We start from the raw sequence: 14,479 nt of genomic DNA on the forward strand, positions 1-14,479 counted from the left end.
CTTCCCAGGTATCCCCCCCCCCCCCCCCCGGCAACTGCCAGCCTAGGGCGCAATTCTGGGCACGGTGTGCACCCAAAGTGCTGTGCGGGGAGGTTTTTAGGATGCTCCTGATATGCCCTGGACCCCCAGGGAGGGTTTGTGCCCCCCCCCGAACCTTTTTTTTTGCCTCTCCCTGACCTCAGCAGCCCGCTGTCCCTGAGGCCACCGTCAGTCCCCGCTGCTCCGAGGAGCCCGGTGCCGACTGAGGGCTGGCCGGGGGAGCCGGCGGCTTTTGGACAACCTGATGGAGAACGGGGCCACCCCAGGAGGATGAATTCTGACAAGACCCCCGGCTGGGGGGGACACGTGGATGCTGGGGGACGCGAGCATCGTGCAAGGCCTCGCTCCCTCCGAGGGATGCTCCGGTGTGTCGCCAAATCCCAGCGGGACGGGGACCCGCGTGGGACGGGGCTGGGCGCAGCGTGGCCGCGTGTGCACTCACGGCCCCCAAGGACAGGGCTTGGGGGTGGGGGACACGCCCGAGCCAATAAACCCGGGTTTCACCCCGGAAATTCTGGATTTTCTCCACCCCGTGCAGCCGAGCTGTCATTTTTTCCTGGCCCTAGGAAGGAGCGGAGGCGGCCGCGGGCCCACGCGGAGGGAAAAGAGGGGGCTGTGGGGGCTGGAGGTTTTTTTGCCTGATTAATTACTCACAGGAGGGAGAGGAAAAAAAAAAAAAACAACAAAAAAAACACAACCAAAACCACGCAGCCACCGTGCCGGCAGCTCATTTGCTGAGCGTTGGAGTCATCACGGGGCAAAGGCGGGGTGAGAGAAAAGGGAAGGTGGCAAGGGCTGGAAATAACCATGGGGGCACCCTGTGGGTGGGCAGAGGTGCAAAAAAAAACCCATGGCAGGGAAGCGAGCAGCTCCCACTGCATGCAGCTGGACGGATGCTGTCCCCGCGGCCGGTGACACTGTGACATCCCCGGGTCCCTGGGTTAACCTGGTCCCTGCCTTGGCTTCTCCTTTCTCTGCTCCCCCCCCCCTTGGGTGCCAAGGCACAGCCCCACGTAAGGCGCAGGGAGGGAGGTGGGGGGGGCGACGCTTGGGGAGGCTGAGAGCGGGGGGAGAAGGTGCTAAAGCCAAAGGAAACGCTGACACCCGGTCCTGGTGAATCATCAGGGGGGACAGGGGGGTGCGGGGGGGGCTGGGGGGGCGCAGGTACCGGCACATCCTCTGCCTCTGAGCTCAGAGCATCCTGCGAGGGGGGTGAGGTGGGGGCTGCGCCCCGAAGGGTTTGGGAATTTCTCCAGTTGCACCCCAGGGCCTTTGCCGTGCAGACCCCGAAACCCCGTCCCCATTAGCTCCAAATCCTTGGCCCCGTAAACCGCAGGCACATGGCTCCATAAACCCCAGACCTGCGTCCCCCCCCCCAAAACCCTAAGACTGTGACTCCATAAACCCCAAACTGCTGGCCATGTAAACCCCAAATCCTTGGTTCCACGCTCCCCAAATCTTCGGTCCCACAAATCCCCAGTCCTTACCCCCATAAAACCCAAACCCTTGGCTCCAGAAACCCCAAAACGAGGGCTCCATAACCCCAAACCCTTGGCTTCACAACCCCCCAGATCTTTCCTCTGTTAACCCAAACCCTCGGCTCCATAAAACCCCAAACCCTCGGCTCCATAAAACCCCTAAACCCCCAAACCCTTGGCTCCGTTTAGCCCCAAACCTTGGCCCCCCAAACCCCAAACCTTGGCCCCACGAGCCCCGAGCATCCTCCGTGGGCAGGGACCGGTTTCCCCGAGCGCTCTCTGGAGGCTGCCTCCTGCTGCTGCATCTGGCCCTGACCCCACACCGAGCGGGGCTTGGAGCAGGGGGCTGCAAAGCCCCTGGGGGGAGGGAAGACAAAGCCCAAAAAATAATAATAAAAAAATTTTCCAACGGGTTTATTTTATTAAAAAAAAAAAAAATTTAGATCCTCTATGAAAAAAAAAAAAGACAAAAAACCGACTTCCTAACACTGCCATAATGCTTCGATCCACTGCAAACTGTAAAAACAAGCTTTTTATATATTAAAAAACAATTTTACATTTTACAATTTTCTACACGCATGCACAAGGGCTCGGCTCTGCGGAAAAAAAAAAATAAAAAGAACGAAAAAAGGTGAATTCTTCTTAAACTCCAAGTGGAAAATCCGCCCCTCCGGCCCCCCCCCAGCCTACAACATCCACTCTCACTCACTGAAGTCTTTTTGCAGTAAAACACCCCCAAAACGGGCTCCCGGCGGCACCAACCCCCCCCCCCACTCCCCCCGAGGGGCTCCGGCACCCGGGGGGGCTCCGGCGCGGCGGTGCTGGTGTAAACGGGACTGGAAGCTGGCGCGGGACGGACGCTGGCACTGCGGGGACCTGGCGGGGCTATAAAGACACAGAAACTCCAGGAAAATGGAGATTTCCTGGGAATTGGGAAAGGTGGTGCCCCCCCCCACCCCCCGCCGCGTCCCCCCACAAGCTCGTGCTGGGAGAGCCCTTGAAATCCAGTGGGGAGCCTCTCTCTGTTACTGGGATTTACTGGGGAAGCCCCCCAGCCCCCTTGGGGTGGGACGTGTGTGCGTCACGGCGAGGGAATTGGGCAGCTCTCGCCACCAAACGGCTCGGGATGCTGCGGTCACCCCCGTGAGCCCCCCGCCCCCCCCCCCAGCACAAAAGCCAGATGAAAGACTTAAAAAAAACAAAACAAAACAACAACAAAAAAACCCATGAGGTATTTGCAACCTTAACAAAACCAAGGGAAGGCAAAAACGTCTGTGGGCACGGGGACCCTGCGGGCGCTCGGTGCCCCACGGCGCTGGCAGCGCGGGTCTGAGCGCTGCGGGGTCCCCTCGCTCAGCCCCCCCACCCCCGGGGGCCACCACGTCCCCACCTCCACCGCAGGACACAGATTTCAGACCTGGGTGAACCAAAACCCTTCGCAAAGAAGCCACCCGAGGCCAGCACCGGAGCCCGAGGGGTGCTTAGGGCCGTCCTGCAGCAAGCTATAGGGTGCTGTGCCCCCCAAATCCCACAACCCTGCAGGAACGGTGCAAAGCTCCCCCCCCCGTGCCCGGAGCTGGCAGGGTGGGCTGCGGGGACGCCGACCTCCTCGCGGGCACACGCACTGCCGCCGAAAAGCTGCTTTTTGCCTTAAAACCCCAACTTTCTCTTGCTTTTGTTAAGAGCCGAGCGTGGAAAACGGCAGGGAGGCGAGGACCTGCCCGCGGCAGCATCGCCGCTTCGGGTCCTTCCCCGGCGGCCGGGGAGGGCGTTCATAGCAGCCAGAGATCGCAGAGGTGTTTGCAAAATACTCCAAAAGTCTCGATTATTTAAAAACCAGCCCCGGACGCCGGGCGGTGTTTTAAGGCCAGAGGCAGGACAGTCGCCAGGTAGAAAACGGGGATGCGCAGGGGGTCCGCCAGACCCGGCCGCGCTGGAAAGACGCTGGTGAAGGAAATTCAACGGAGGGTTAGCCCTTGAGTTATGGCACCGAGGGACGCCGTCGCCTTCCCGGCCGCGACACCGTCCTGCGCTGGATGCGCCTCCTGGGGGATTGCTACAAGGACCTGGGTTTCGGGGGGCGCGGGGACGAGGAGGAAGGGGCTCGGCTCGCCCGACGGGGACCCGAGCCGGAGGGCGAGCGGTGGCCACGGGTTGGTGGCGGGGCCAGGCGCGGGCACTGCTTCCAGGTGCCTGCCGCAGTCCTGCCCTCCGGCCGCGGCCTCGCTGAGCCTGGGCAGAGGCGGGGAGGACGAGGCGGGGTGGCCCCCCCGGCCCCTCTCCACCCCTCGTCAGCTCACACGGAGGTCTCCGACTGCAGCCTCATGACGAACTTGTGCGACTTGGGGTCCACGAACTCCTCCGAGAGCTTGAAGAACGGGATCTTCTTGGTGCTCACCACCAGGCTGAAGTCCTGGCGCTTCAGCACGAAGACCACCCCGTCCTTCAGGCCGTTCGTCACCGGCTCCTCGCTGACCAGCGTCCACTGCTTGGCCAGCCAGCGGTCCTTGTGGTACTGGATGGTGGGCCCGGCGCTCAGGTACCGCTCCAGGAACGCCTGCAGGAAGGAAGGTCCGTGTGAACGTCGGCCTTTTTTTTTTTTTTTAATTATTATTTATTTTTTAATTATTTTTTCTGCAGCCTCAAGCTGCTCGGCAGGTCCTGCAGGAAAAGCATCCCCGCGCGGCAGGTCCAGCAGCTGGGAACCTGCCCCCATCCATCGCCGCCTGGCACGCCCGCATCTCCGGCTGCGCCGCACCACAAAAAGCCTCCCCCCCACACCCCTCGTCCTGCCGGGGGGTGCTCTCACGCCACGGGAACCCCCCCCCCAACCCCCGAGCCCCTTGCCCCGGTGGCTGGGTCCCATCCCGTTGCGCCCCCCGCGCACCTTGGGCGTCATGTCGTGGGTGATGCAGAACTCGAGGTGCTGCAGGATGCTCTCCATGGTGTGGTAGGGCTGCTGCTTGGTGGTGCGCAGGTACTTCTGCATGGCCCGGGCCATGGAGGCGAAAATGGCCTGGGCCGCCTCGCGCGGGTCCATGATCTCCCGCGGGTTCTTCTGGTCCTCCTCCTGCAGCCGCTTGATGTGGGTGAAGGCTTCTTCCACCGCCACCACGAGCCTGCCGGGAGAAAGACCCAGTGGAGCCTCGGAGCAATTCAAAAGCAATCCGGACGCGGTGCTGAGCCCCCTGCTCTGGGCACAGCTCGGGCCCCAGGGACCCCGCGGTGCCTCCAGCCGCAGCCACTCGGGGTCTCCGTGAAGACCACAGCCCACGGGTGCAGCGGGGCAGTCGGGGCGGCAGAACCCGGTCCTGAGGTCCCCGGGAGCCCTGGGGGTCGAGGGAGCCGCTCGCCACCCCCCTGCCCCACAGCTCCGCCCTGTGCCCCGTACCCCCGAAGCAATTTTACGGGGACATCACCCAACACCCTGCGACGTGCTGCTCCAAAAGCAGCTCCAGCTCTTGGAGGTGGCCCCGGGGCTGCTCCCTCCCTCCTGGCATCCCTGGAGGGTCCTGGGATGGTTCCTGGGGTTCCCCGGGGCCCGGCTCCCGCTGACGGCCCCGTACCTGGCGCGGCGTTTCCGCACCCTGCGCTCGTGCTCTGCCTCCTCGTAGTAGTACTCGTTATGGCTGTTGTCGCGCCTGCGGGCAGCCGCGGCGATGACGGCCCGGGACTGCCCCGTGGAGTTGTTTGTGCTGTTTTCTGCAGGGAAAGGGGCAAGCTCAGAGCCGGGGGAGCGGGCACCCCGGGTCCGTCCGTGTCCCCCCCCCCCCACACACCTCCCAGCGCCGCCGGCACAGCCCCGTCCCGCGGCCGCGCTCGACTTGCTCCTGCTTGCAGCAGGGCGTTACTGGTGTGGGCTGGGAACCGGCACCCGACTCGCCCGTGCCGGCCGGGACAAACGCAAGCAAATCCAGAGGGACCGGCTCGGCGCCCGGAGCCCGGCCTGGAAAGCTGCCTTTGGAGGGGAAAACACCGGGACGGAAGGAGGGAGAACGAGAGGAGAAGCCAAGGGAACGGGGGGGGGGTGCTCACCCTCGCCAAGGGAATAGACTTTAAACCCGGACATTTTCTTGGACAGGACGGATTTTGGCAGGTTGAGGAGGGCAGGATTGTAGACTGGGAAATCGTGGTAATAGTTCTCCAGGATCCAGACGGCCGCTCGCTGGATGCTGCAGGGGCACGGGGCACAAAGAGCGGGTTAGCATCCATCGGGGGCACGCACACGGCCGGGACGGGACGGGGAGGGAGCACAGGGGTCTCACTGCGGGCGCACGCACGGCTCCTCCGGTGCCGGGATGCAGCGGGACGCAGCATGGGCACACCCGGGTGCGAATGCACAAGCAGAAATACACACGCACGAACGCAGACGCACACACAGAAACACAAAAACACGCGTGCGAGCACACAAACACCCGCATGCAGATGCACACACACGCGTGCAAACACACAAAGACACACGGGAACGCACAAGCACCACGACTGCACCGCGGTCCTGCACGCACCGGAGCTCACCCAGACCCACAGGAGTCCCCCCCAACCCCTTCCTTGTCCCCGTCCCCCCCCCCATTTTACCTGAGGTGCCCGACGTTGTAGAAGCGGCTGGCCCCGTCGGTGGAGCGCACGGCCTTGAGCGTGAACTGGGGCTGGAGCTGGCGCAGCTCCAGCAGCACCACGGCCAGGTAGTGCACGAAGAGCAGCGCGTCCACCAGCGAGACGGCGTACTGCACGATGCCCTGGTAGTTGCGGTCCCGCGAGTCCAGGATGCGCACGCCGTAGAAGAGCCAGTAGGAGACGACGAGGAGGAAGACGAGCACCATGAGCAACGCCCGGAAGACGAAGACGCGCGGGAAGAAAGCTTTGGGGCGGCGGAAGAAGAGCGCCCAGCTGCCCAGCAGGAGGATGAGGAGTTTGAAGGCCACCGAGATGAAGAGCCCCTCGCAGGGCGTCCCGCAGGGCTCCAGCTCCTCCCGCCACAGCAGCTGGGGCAGGAGCATGAAGGCGAGGGGCGTGAGGAAGGCGAGCAGCGCCAGCGCCCCGGCCAGCGCGACGCCCAGGTGCCGGGAGCAGTCCAGGTGGGCGCTGTCCTCCATGTCCTTGGTGATGCGCGTAATGTCATCGTGCGAGATGCTGTGCTCCGACGTCCCCGTCACCACCGTGGTGGTCTCGCCCCAGTTGTCATCCTGGGGAAGGGGAGAGGGTCACGTGGAGGAGGGCCCTGCCACCCGGAGACCCCAACCCAACCCGGCATCCCCCCCCACAGCCCCCAAACCTCCAAGCCCGGTGTGGTGACCGGTGCCATCACCCCCATTTAGCAGCCGGGGCCGGGGGGGTGGGGGGGACGGCGAATCGGCCGGGACCCTCTAGGAAATCCCCGTCGGAGGCTCCCCGCGCCGTGCTCCACCTCTCCGCCCCGCTGCGCACGACGCGGGCGAGAGCGGCTTTGCAAGTGGAAGGCATCCTGTTTCCAGGCAAATCCCCTCATTAGCAGGGCCAGAGCCAACATGCCCGGCCGCCGTCCCAACACACCCTCGCTGCCGCCTCCTCCGCGCCGGCTGCCGCTGCCTGCTCCAGCGCCAGGGCAGGGCGAGATCGCCGGCGATCGGGGCTCGTGGCCGCGTGCTGGCTCGCCATCGGTCCGTTTTGGGGTATGCGTCTCTGCCAGGGGGACGGGGCAGTTTCTTAAACCTTAGTCTTTTATTTTTTCCTGGCTTTTTTTTGCCATTTTGTTTTGTTTTGTTTTCTGTTTTCAGATGGATTTCCTGCTTGTAAAACCTCCCCACGCAACCTCCAGCTTCACCAGCACAATCCCAGGCAGGCGCCGGACCCCAGCAGCCAGCGCAGCCCGTGCCATATGAACACAGGACCGGGAGCAGGCACGAACCCGGAGCGTGGCCGACCTGGCCCCGTTCTTTTTTTCACCAAAGCCACGCAGGCGTGGAAGTGAGACGTCCCCTTTTTGATCCCTTCCCAGTTAAAACGTGGAGGCAGGCAGCAGAGGGAGACCCAGGGTCTGTCTGTCCATCCTCGCGTCCTGCTCCACAGCACCTCGGCGTTCCCGAAGCCGGGGGTTTCCTTGTAGGTGACAAAGCTGGGATTTTTCCTCCCGAAATTTCTGCAGGCTGGCGACTTCATCCCGAACCGGGGCGGAGAAATAACCCCCGAGCCGGGGGCTTGCTGGAGGCAGGGGGAGCGGAGAGGTGCTGGCCACCCCCGCAGGACCGGTCCCTATTTCCAGTCCGTCTTTCAAGCGCTTTGCTCCGGCCACTGCAGGAGCGCGCGGGCGGCCGCGAGCAGCTCAGGCAGCACCGGCGGCACCGGCTCTGTACTGGGGGAAGATGAAAGAGCCGGAGGTGCCCGCGTAGGTGGCTGGGAGATGATTAAAGCCAGGGTCTGTGCTCTGCGGTGGCCGGAGGAGCTGGCGCCCAGCCTGGTCCCCGTCGTCGCTGCAGTGCCCTGTCCAGAGCATCTCTGATCCCGGGGTGGGGGGATTTCGCTGCAATGATTTGGGCTCCAGGAACCCTCCCGGGGGCTGCAGGTCCCGCACCGGCAGCAGAGAGCTCGACCGGCTGCACAAACCCGCTCGCCCGTTTGATCCTCCCAGGAACGGGGCTGGGGTTATTAAATCTTGGCAGGGCCGAGCCGGCGTCGCCCTGCAGGCGCTGAGCAAGGATCCGGAGCAGATCCGGAGGGAGCCGATCCCGAGGGAGCCGATCCCAAAGGCCTTTTTCCACCCTGGGCAGCAGGCAGGGAGCTGCGGGCACCCCGCGCCCACCCCAGCTGCGTGCCCGCCCCCCCACAGCCCCCGCCCCTTTCGCCTGGCCCCCCCGCCCGTGCCGCGGGCACACGGAGGCAGCGCCTCGAGGTGCTGTCAGCCTGCCCAGGGCAAGCCCGACCGGCTCCACCGCTCCCTGGGGGCGGGCAAGGCACGCCGGCACCCCCCCTCTCGCAGCTCCCACCCTCGGCAGCGCCCGCCGGGGCTCTTGGAGCCGTCCCCTTCCCCAATTCCCAGCCCCGACGTGGGCTGGGTCCGCGCCGCCGAGGTTGGCTCCGGATTTGGGGCTGCTCTAAGTGCAGGGCCGGCTCCTGCCCCTTTCCAGAGCAGGGATGGAGGCGATGTAAAGCCCGGCACGCCCCGCGGCAGCCCCCCGCCCGTCCTCACCCTCTCGTCCCCCCGCGTCGACTCGTTGTCCAGCAAGGGCTCGCCCGGCGCTTGGATGGTCACCGACTTGTCCCCGCGGCTCCCGTCCCGGCTCTTGGAGCGGTGCCGGTCCCGCCGGTCCCTGGAGGGCAGAGAGGGGAGCAGGGTGGGTGCGCGCCCACGGTGGGGACAGGGGACCCCCGGGGGACACGCCAGCCCCTCTCACCTGTGCTTGCGGGAGCTGCGGGAGTGCCCGGATTTGTAGGAGTACCCCGAGTACTGCGACTCATTGTCCATGGTGTCGGCGCGCCGGGGCTTGTGCCGCTCCACGCCGAGGGGCTTGGGTCTCCCCGGCCCCGGGATGGCCGCCAAGGCCTCCTTCAGAGGGGGCTTCTTCAGGCCGAGGGGCACCTTCAGGAAGTCGACCGTCACCTTGAGGGACTCTATTTTGAACACCGGGCTGGGCTCGTCTCAGGAGAAATCGGTGCGCCCGCCTGCGGAGGGGACGGGGAAGGGTCGGTGGCACCGCCGCGACCCCCCGCAGCCATGCCCGGGGACCCCAGGGTGTCCCCGCTGCCACCACCAGGACGCCACCACCTCCCGCCCCGTCCCTGCGGATCCAGGTTTAAAGCGGGGACAGGACTTCAGCGGGGAGAGGAAGAAGGAATTTGGGTCATTTGGGGGCATTTTCTATTTTAAAGCCAAGTTGGGTCCAGGACCACCTCCTTTATTAGCGATTAGCTTCTAACTGCGCTGTTTCGGGCGATTTACCCTTTAATGAACATCACCATCGTTATTTTAATTGCCAGGAGGGTGCCTGGGGTGGGGGCCAAACTTAAAACCCCCCAGAACAACAACAACAACAACAAAAAAAGAAGGAATAACTTGGCGCGGGCAAGCTTGCAGGCCCGGCTCGCAGTCTGGGGCTCTGCCCCAACAAGTTTCCCGGCGCGGATTCGGCGTCCCACACCCGGATCAATGCGGGCCCCGCAGCCCCCGTGGGCACGGCAGGGCCGGGAGGGGGGCTCCAGGCTGGGGAGGAGGGGGGGACAGCTTCGAGGACGGGGTCAGGAGCCCCCGGGTGAGCCCCCAGCCCGGTGCAGCGGCGCCCAACCTCTCCCTGCGCGCCGCTGCTGCGTAAATCCGCCCGGCCGCGCGCCTTGCGCCCGCCTGCGCCTGCTTATAGGGCCGCGTCTCCGCTGGGTTGGGGGAATGCCGAGGGGCCTACGGCTGCGGTACGCCCTCGGCACGGGAGCTGCTCGCAGCCCCCCCTGGAGCATTTCCCCCAGGAAGGGTCCTGGGCCGAGACGGCGGCCACCACGGTGTCCCCCCGACGGGTGACGCCTCTGCGGGGGCATCCCAAACCCCACCGAGGGGGTCGCAGCCCCCTGTCAGCACCCAGATGATGTCTGGGGGGGTGGGGTGTAAGGGGACGCCCAGCACCCTGAGTGAGCACCCGGCCACCCCGGTGCGTGCCGGGGGGGTGCCGGCTGTGTGCGGGGGGGTGGGCGCGTCGCCAGGGCAATGCCGTTTTGCCCAAATAAAACCCAAATTGTCTCCTGGCCTCTTTTTGGAGGCCTCGCCGCCCCCCCCCCGCGCCGCGCGCGCGGGCAGAACCCCCCGGCCGGCGGGGCGGGCCCCCCCCCCGCCGCGGGCCACACCCTTTTGTCCCAGATGCTGGATGCTCCCACATTTATCACTATGGAGACAAAAGCCCCCCCACGCCGGTTGTCTAGGAGATGGCAACGGGGGCCGGGAGCTTGTCCCGGCGTCCCCAGCGAGCGATGGGGGAAGGGGCAGGGAGAAAGGGACCCCCCCGGCCCCCCTGCCAGCCCCCCCCCTCCCTCCCCTTCTTCTGGGCTTTGTTGGGAGGCCGGCATCGGGTTTCTGGCAGGAACAATGCGAGGGCCGGCGGCTCGGCGCAGGGGGGCCACGGCTGGGCTTTTCCCCCCCCCCAGACCCTATTCATGAGCGCCACGAAGGGGCTCGACACCGCTGGCTGCTCCCGCCGAGGGGACAGCTCGGTCCCCAAGGGCGGAGGGGGACAGCTCGGGGACTCACCGGAGGGGCGCTGGGGTTGGAGACGGGCGCTGTCCCCCCTGCGGGCGCTCACCGGGGCGCTCGGGGCATCCTCAGCGGGCGGCGGGGACGGCATCCAGCTGGCGGCCGCCGCGGCATGGGGGCCGCTCACGGGTCGGGCGTCCGCGCCGGGGCTCCGAGCTGGGGAGGGGGGAAAAAAGGGAAGGGGATGAGCAGAGAAGCACCTCCGTCCCTGGCAGCGGCCGGGAGGAGAGGTGTCCCCTCCCCTGGGGACGCGTCGCCCCCGGATTGTCACGCCGAAGAGGACCACGAGCATGCTGCGCCCCAGCGCGTGTCCACCGCGAGCCGATGTCCTTGTCCCCACACGTCACTGCCCAGCCACCAGCGAGGGATGGGAATCAACCAAGGGTGTCACCGGTTACGAGAGCCCCGGCAGAGCCGTGGTGGCGTTAGGCAGCTCTGGTGGCATCGTGCTGAACGCCCCGGGGCGGAGGGAACGGTGCGACCCCCTCGCCTTCTGCGCCCCCGTCGTGCCCCCAGCCCCGCGCTCCGGCACCATGCAGCCGGCTGCCACCTCCCTGCTGCCCCTCACCGCGACCCTACAGAAGGGGCAAAGCCCCCTCCTCCAGCATCCCCTCGGGGTCCTGGCCCCCATCCAGACCCAGTCTCAAAACTCAGCCAAAATCAGGAGGGGATTTCGGCGCGTCCCCGACACCCGAGGGTACCGCAGCCCTCCAACAGCCGCGCGGGTTCAACGCTGCCCAAAGACCCCACATGGGACCATCCCTCAACGAACCAGGACAAAAACCACGCAGGCATTTCTAAGGGGAGCTGGCAAGGAGCCGCGGGAACGGCCCAGGCCCTTCGATCACAAGCAGCGGCTATGGGCTTGCGGCGGAGCTCCTCTTCCTCCTGCCCCAGAGGCGCAGCTCCGAGCCCGGCACCCCCAGCACCCCCACGGCCCCTGGCCAGCCCGAGCACCCCGGGGGCTCTTCCAGCTTCCCTTGGAGCCTCGCGATGTCCCCGGAGAAGGCGGAGGCAGCTGCCGTGGTGCCCAGCTCCAAGTACAAAGCAGCGCGGCGTTTCTCACGGCAGCTGGAGGAGCGAGGGGCTTGGCCGCTCCGGCGGGGAAGAAAGGGATTTTTTTTTTTTTATTATCCTTGGTGGTGTTCAAAAAGAAGAGTTTGCCTGGCAGAGCGAGGAGCCGGTTCGGCAGCACGGGGGCTCAGGTGGAGCTGGAAATGGTTGCCTCGTCTGCGGGAGGAGAAGCGGCTTCGCCTTACCCAGCCTCTGCGAGCCAGCAGAGCAACCGCCGAGGGCTGGGAGCAAAAGCCAGACGCAGGCAAATGAGGAGGAAAACTCACATTTTTAATAGCGAGGTGATTAACCATTAGAACAAACTCCCCAGGGGAGGAGAGGATTTGCCATCTCTTGACATCTTCAAGTCCAGACTGGATGGCTTCTCGGGATGCTGCTGAAGCACATCTCGGGCTTCAAAGCAGAGAGAGCTCGGCTGGGGCTCCGGGGCGCACATCCTGCGGGCGGTCAGAAAGAAGCTGCCGCCATCTCCCCTGCCTCTGAGTCCACGAATCTCCGACCTCAACTATCACTTGCTTTCCCCCAAAAAAGACCCAAGTGCTCCTCTACGAGAAACCTTTCTCGCTTTAAACAGCGCCAGGGAGAAGCCCGAGAGGCAAACCCACTCCTCTTCCCAGCCAGGCCGCGCAAAGCCACGTGTCGGGGCACCGACCTTCTCCCCATCCACCCCATCCCCGAGACCACCAGCTTCCAAGGGCCAGAGACGACATTTGCTGGCAGCAGGCTGCTCTTCCCGAGGGACGCAGCCCGGCAGCACCGCTCCCCTCGTCCCTGCTGAGGAGGATTTGAACCAGCCCGGGGCTGCTTTGCCCTGGGGCAGGTTGGAGGGCGCCCACCGAGACCCTGAACCCAAACCCCATGGGGTCACCGGGACCAGCCCGGCCAGCTACTGAACTGCCTGGTTGCTGAATGCCCGCACGGCCGTGCCTTTACACCACTGGCCGTGCCTTTACACCACCGTGCCAAGGTGGTGCTCTTTACACCAGCGGCGTAAAGCATCTCCGAATCCAGATCGATGGCCGAGATAGCGGCGTGGGATGACGACGCTCTCATGTGGTTCCAGAAGGGGTGCGAATAGCAGCAGGGAATACCGGCACATCGAGGCGAGCATTTTCCTCCCAGACCTGGGGGACGGTTGGGAAACTGAGTCAGGCGGTGGGCAGCGTTGTGCTGGGCACCGCGGGGAGGACGCCGGGGTCCTGGGTCCTGGCACGCGGCTCCAACACTGTCCATGCTCTCAAGGGGCCCCGAGGGCTGGCAGCACACCCCTGCCTGCCACAGAGATGGGGAAACCCGAGGCACGCCGCAAGCTGGTGTCCGTAAACATTTAAGGACAGGCAGAAAACCTAACGTGAGCCTCTGCTCTGCTTCACACCGTGACTTCTGGGCTGTCGGAGCTGACACCAGCGAGCTTGGTCCAGGGAGCAGCGCAGCGAGCATCCCTCCGAGGAGGAGCCAGCGGGGCACAGCCTGTCCAGCCCCATCACACCTCCAAAACCAGCCCCAGCCCTGCCACAGCCTGGGACCGGAGGCAGCTCCCGGCCCTGGTGCTGGGGTCTGCCAAGCCCAGCGCCCCGCACGTCTGCTCGCTTGGCTGCACAAACACGCCTTGCTGGCTCCGCACAATGGGCGCCGTCCCCAGCCAGCCACCGCCTCGGTCCCCCGCCGGGCCAGCCGCCACCATCCCGGTGGAGCCCCAAGGCCATCGGGGAAGAGGGAGGTGATGGGGACAGGGAGGGGACGGAGCGGTGGCTGTGGTTCCCCCACGTGCCAAATGCCGTGGTTGTGTCCATGGGGACGGAGGAGGCTGCTGGTACCGCGGCGCTGGGGGTCCGCGGGTGATGCGCAAGGTGCAGGAAGCTTTGTGGGTGCTGTCTGAAGTCCTCTGCGTGGAGAGGGGAAGACGGGCTCCAGTCTTCCCCAGGCAGGAGCTGGGGGACCGGTCGCATTCCCCCTGCCTCCCTTCATCTGCACGCTCCCTCCAGAAGCACAAACACAAACCCCGAGCCCTCTGGGCCACATCCAGCCTGGCACCTCCTCGCTGAGCTGCGTCCACGCCGCATCCCTCCTGCTGCCTCTGGGGAGCCTCGTGCCGGGGAAGAAGCCAGGGGCTGCTTGGCTCCGTCGGATGCTGAAGTCCCCTGAGATGGGCTCGCAGGAGCAGCCCCAGCCCTCCTCATGTGCTTTGGAGATGTTTCAGGGAAGCTGGTCCAGCCCCGGCCCCACAAGGCTCTGGAGATGCCACCACCACGCTCCCAAGGAGGAATCTGTGAACTTCCACGCTGGAAGAGGTCCCCGGTCCGTCGGCACAAGCAGAGGGACGCGCAAAAGGCCCATGGGAAGCCCGAGCAGCTTAATCCAATTCCCCCATGGGGTCCCATTCTGATCTCAAATTGCTCGGCGTCAGCTTGGATGCAGAACGTTTAATATCCCTTCCCAACTGTCAGCTTTAATTACCGTCACGCGGGATTGTTACAATATCCACAGGAACGTCCAGTCCCTCCGCGGGCCGTGCCGAGCGCTCGGGGATTCCCACTGCGCAGCTCCGGGACAAAGCCCGGCCTCTCCCGGGCACCGGCTCTGCTTTGTGGGGTGAAGGCGGTGGTGGCCGTGCCGCACGGGCAAAAAAGGTCTAGAACCAGAGGGAGAAAATGTCCCAAACCCAAGGGATTTGCATGAGAAG

The 14,479-nt window shown here is 65.1% G+C and overlaps 1 protein-coding gene across 2 annotated transcripts; it reads right to left on the reverse strand.

Moving 5' to 3' along the window:
- Positions 1 to 1,918: 1,918 nt before the first annotated feature.
- VANGL2 (VANGL planar cell polarity protein 2) lies at positions 1,919 to 10,890 on the reverse strand. 2 transcript variants are annotated; one of them, XM_035346609.1, is made up of 8 exons: positions 10,720 to 10,890; positions 8,885 to 9,152; positions 8,680 to 8,800; positions 6,093 to 6,700; positions 5,553 to 5,689; positions 5,084 to 5,219; positions 4,405 to 4,636; positions 1,919 to 4,074 (listed from the first exon to the last, which is right to left on the reverse strand). In XM_035346609.1, the coding sequence occupies exons 2-8, from the start codon at positions 8,953 to 8,955 to the stop codon at positions 3,814 to 3,816; spliced, it is 1,566 nt and encodes a 521-aa protein (XP_035202500.1). In that variant the 5' UTR covers positions 8,956 to 9,152; positions 10,720 to 10,890; the 3' UTR covers positions 1,919 to 3,813. The 2 variants fall into 2 exon arrangements, with proteins under 2 accessions (XP_035202500.1, XP_035202501.1); XM_035346610.1 differs by lacking the exons at positions 8,680 to 8,800; positions 8,885 to 9,152; positions 10,720 to 10,890 and adding an exon at positions 6,790 to 7,517.
- Between the last annotated feature and the right edge of the window lie 3,589 nt (positions 10,891 to 14,479).

The sequence above is a fragment of the Oxyura jamaicensis genome, chromosome 25, assembly GCF_011077185.1.
Source record: "Oxyura jamaicensis isolate SHBP4307 breed ruddy duck chromosome 25, BPBGC_Ojam_1.0, whole genome shotgun sequence".
NCBI classification, from domain to species: Eukaryota; Metazoa; Chordata; class Aves; order Anseriformes; family Anatidae; genus Oxyura; species Oxyura jamaicensis.

Excerpts from the sequence above, each read along its gene's own strand:
- VANGL2 (XM_035346609.1), bottom strand. The coding sequence starts at position 8,955 with ATGGACAATGAGTCGCAGTACTCGGGGTACTCCTACAAATCCGGGCAC. Across the intron at positions 6,701-8,679 it reads CGACGCGGGGGGACGAGAGG|GATGACAACTGGGGCGAGAC; the intron begins GTGAGGACGGGC and ends CCCCTTCCCCAG. Across the intron at positions 5,690-6,092 it reads TACAACGTCGGGCACCTCAG|CATCCAGCGAGCGGCCGTCT; the intron begins GTAAAATGGGGG and ends GTGCCCCTGCAG.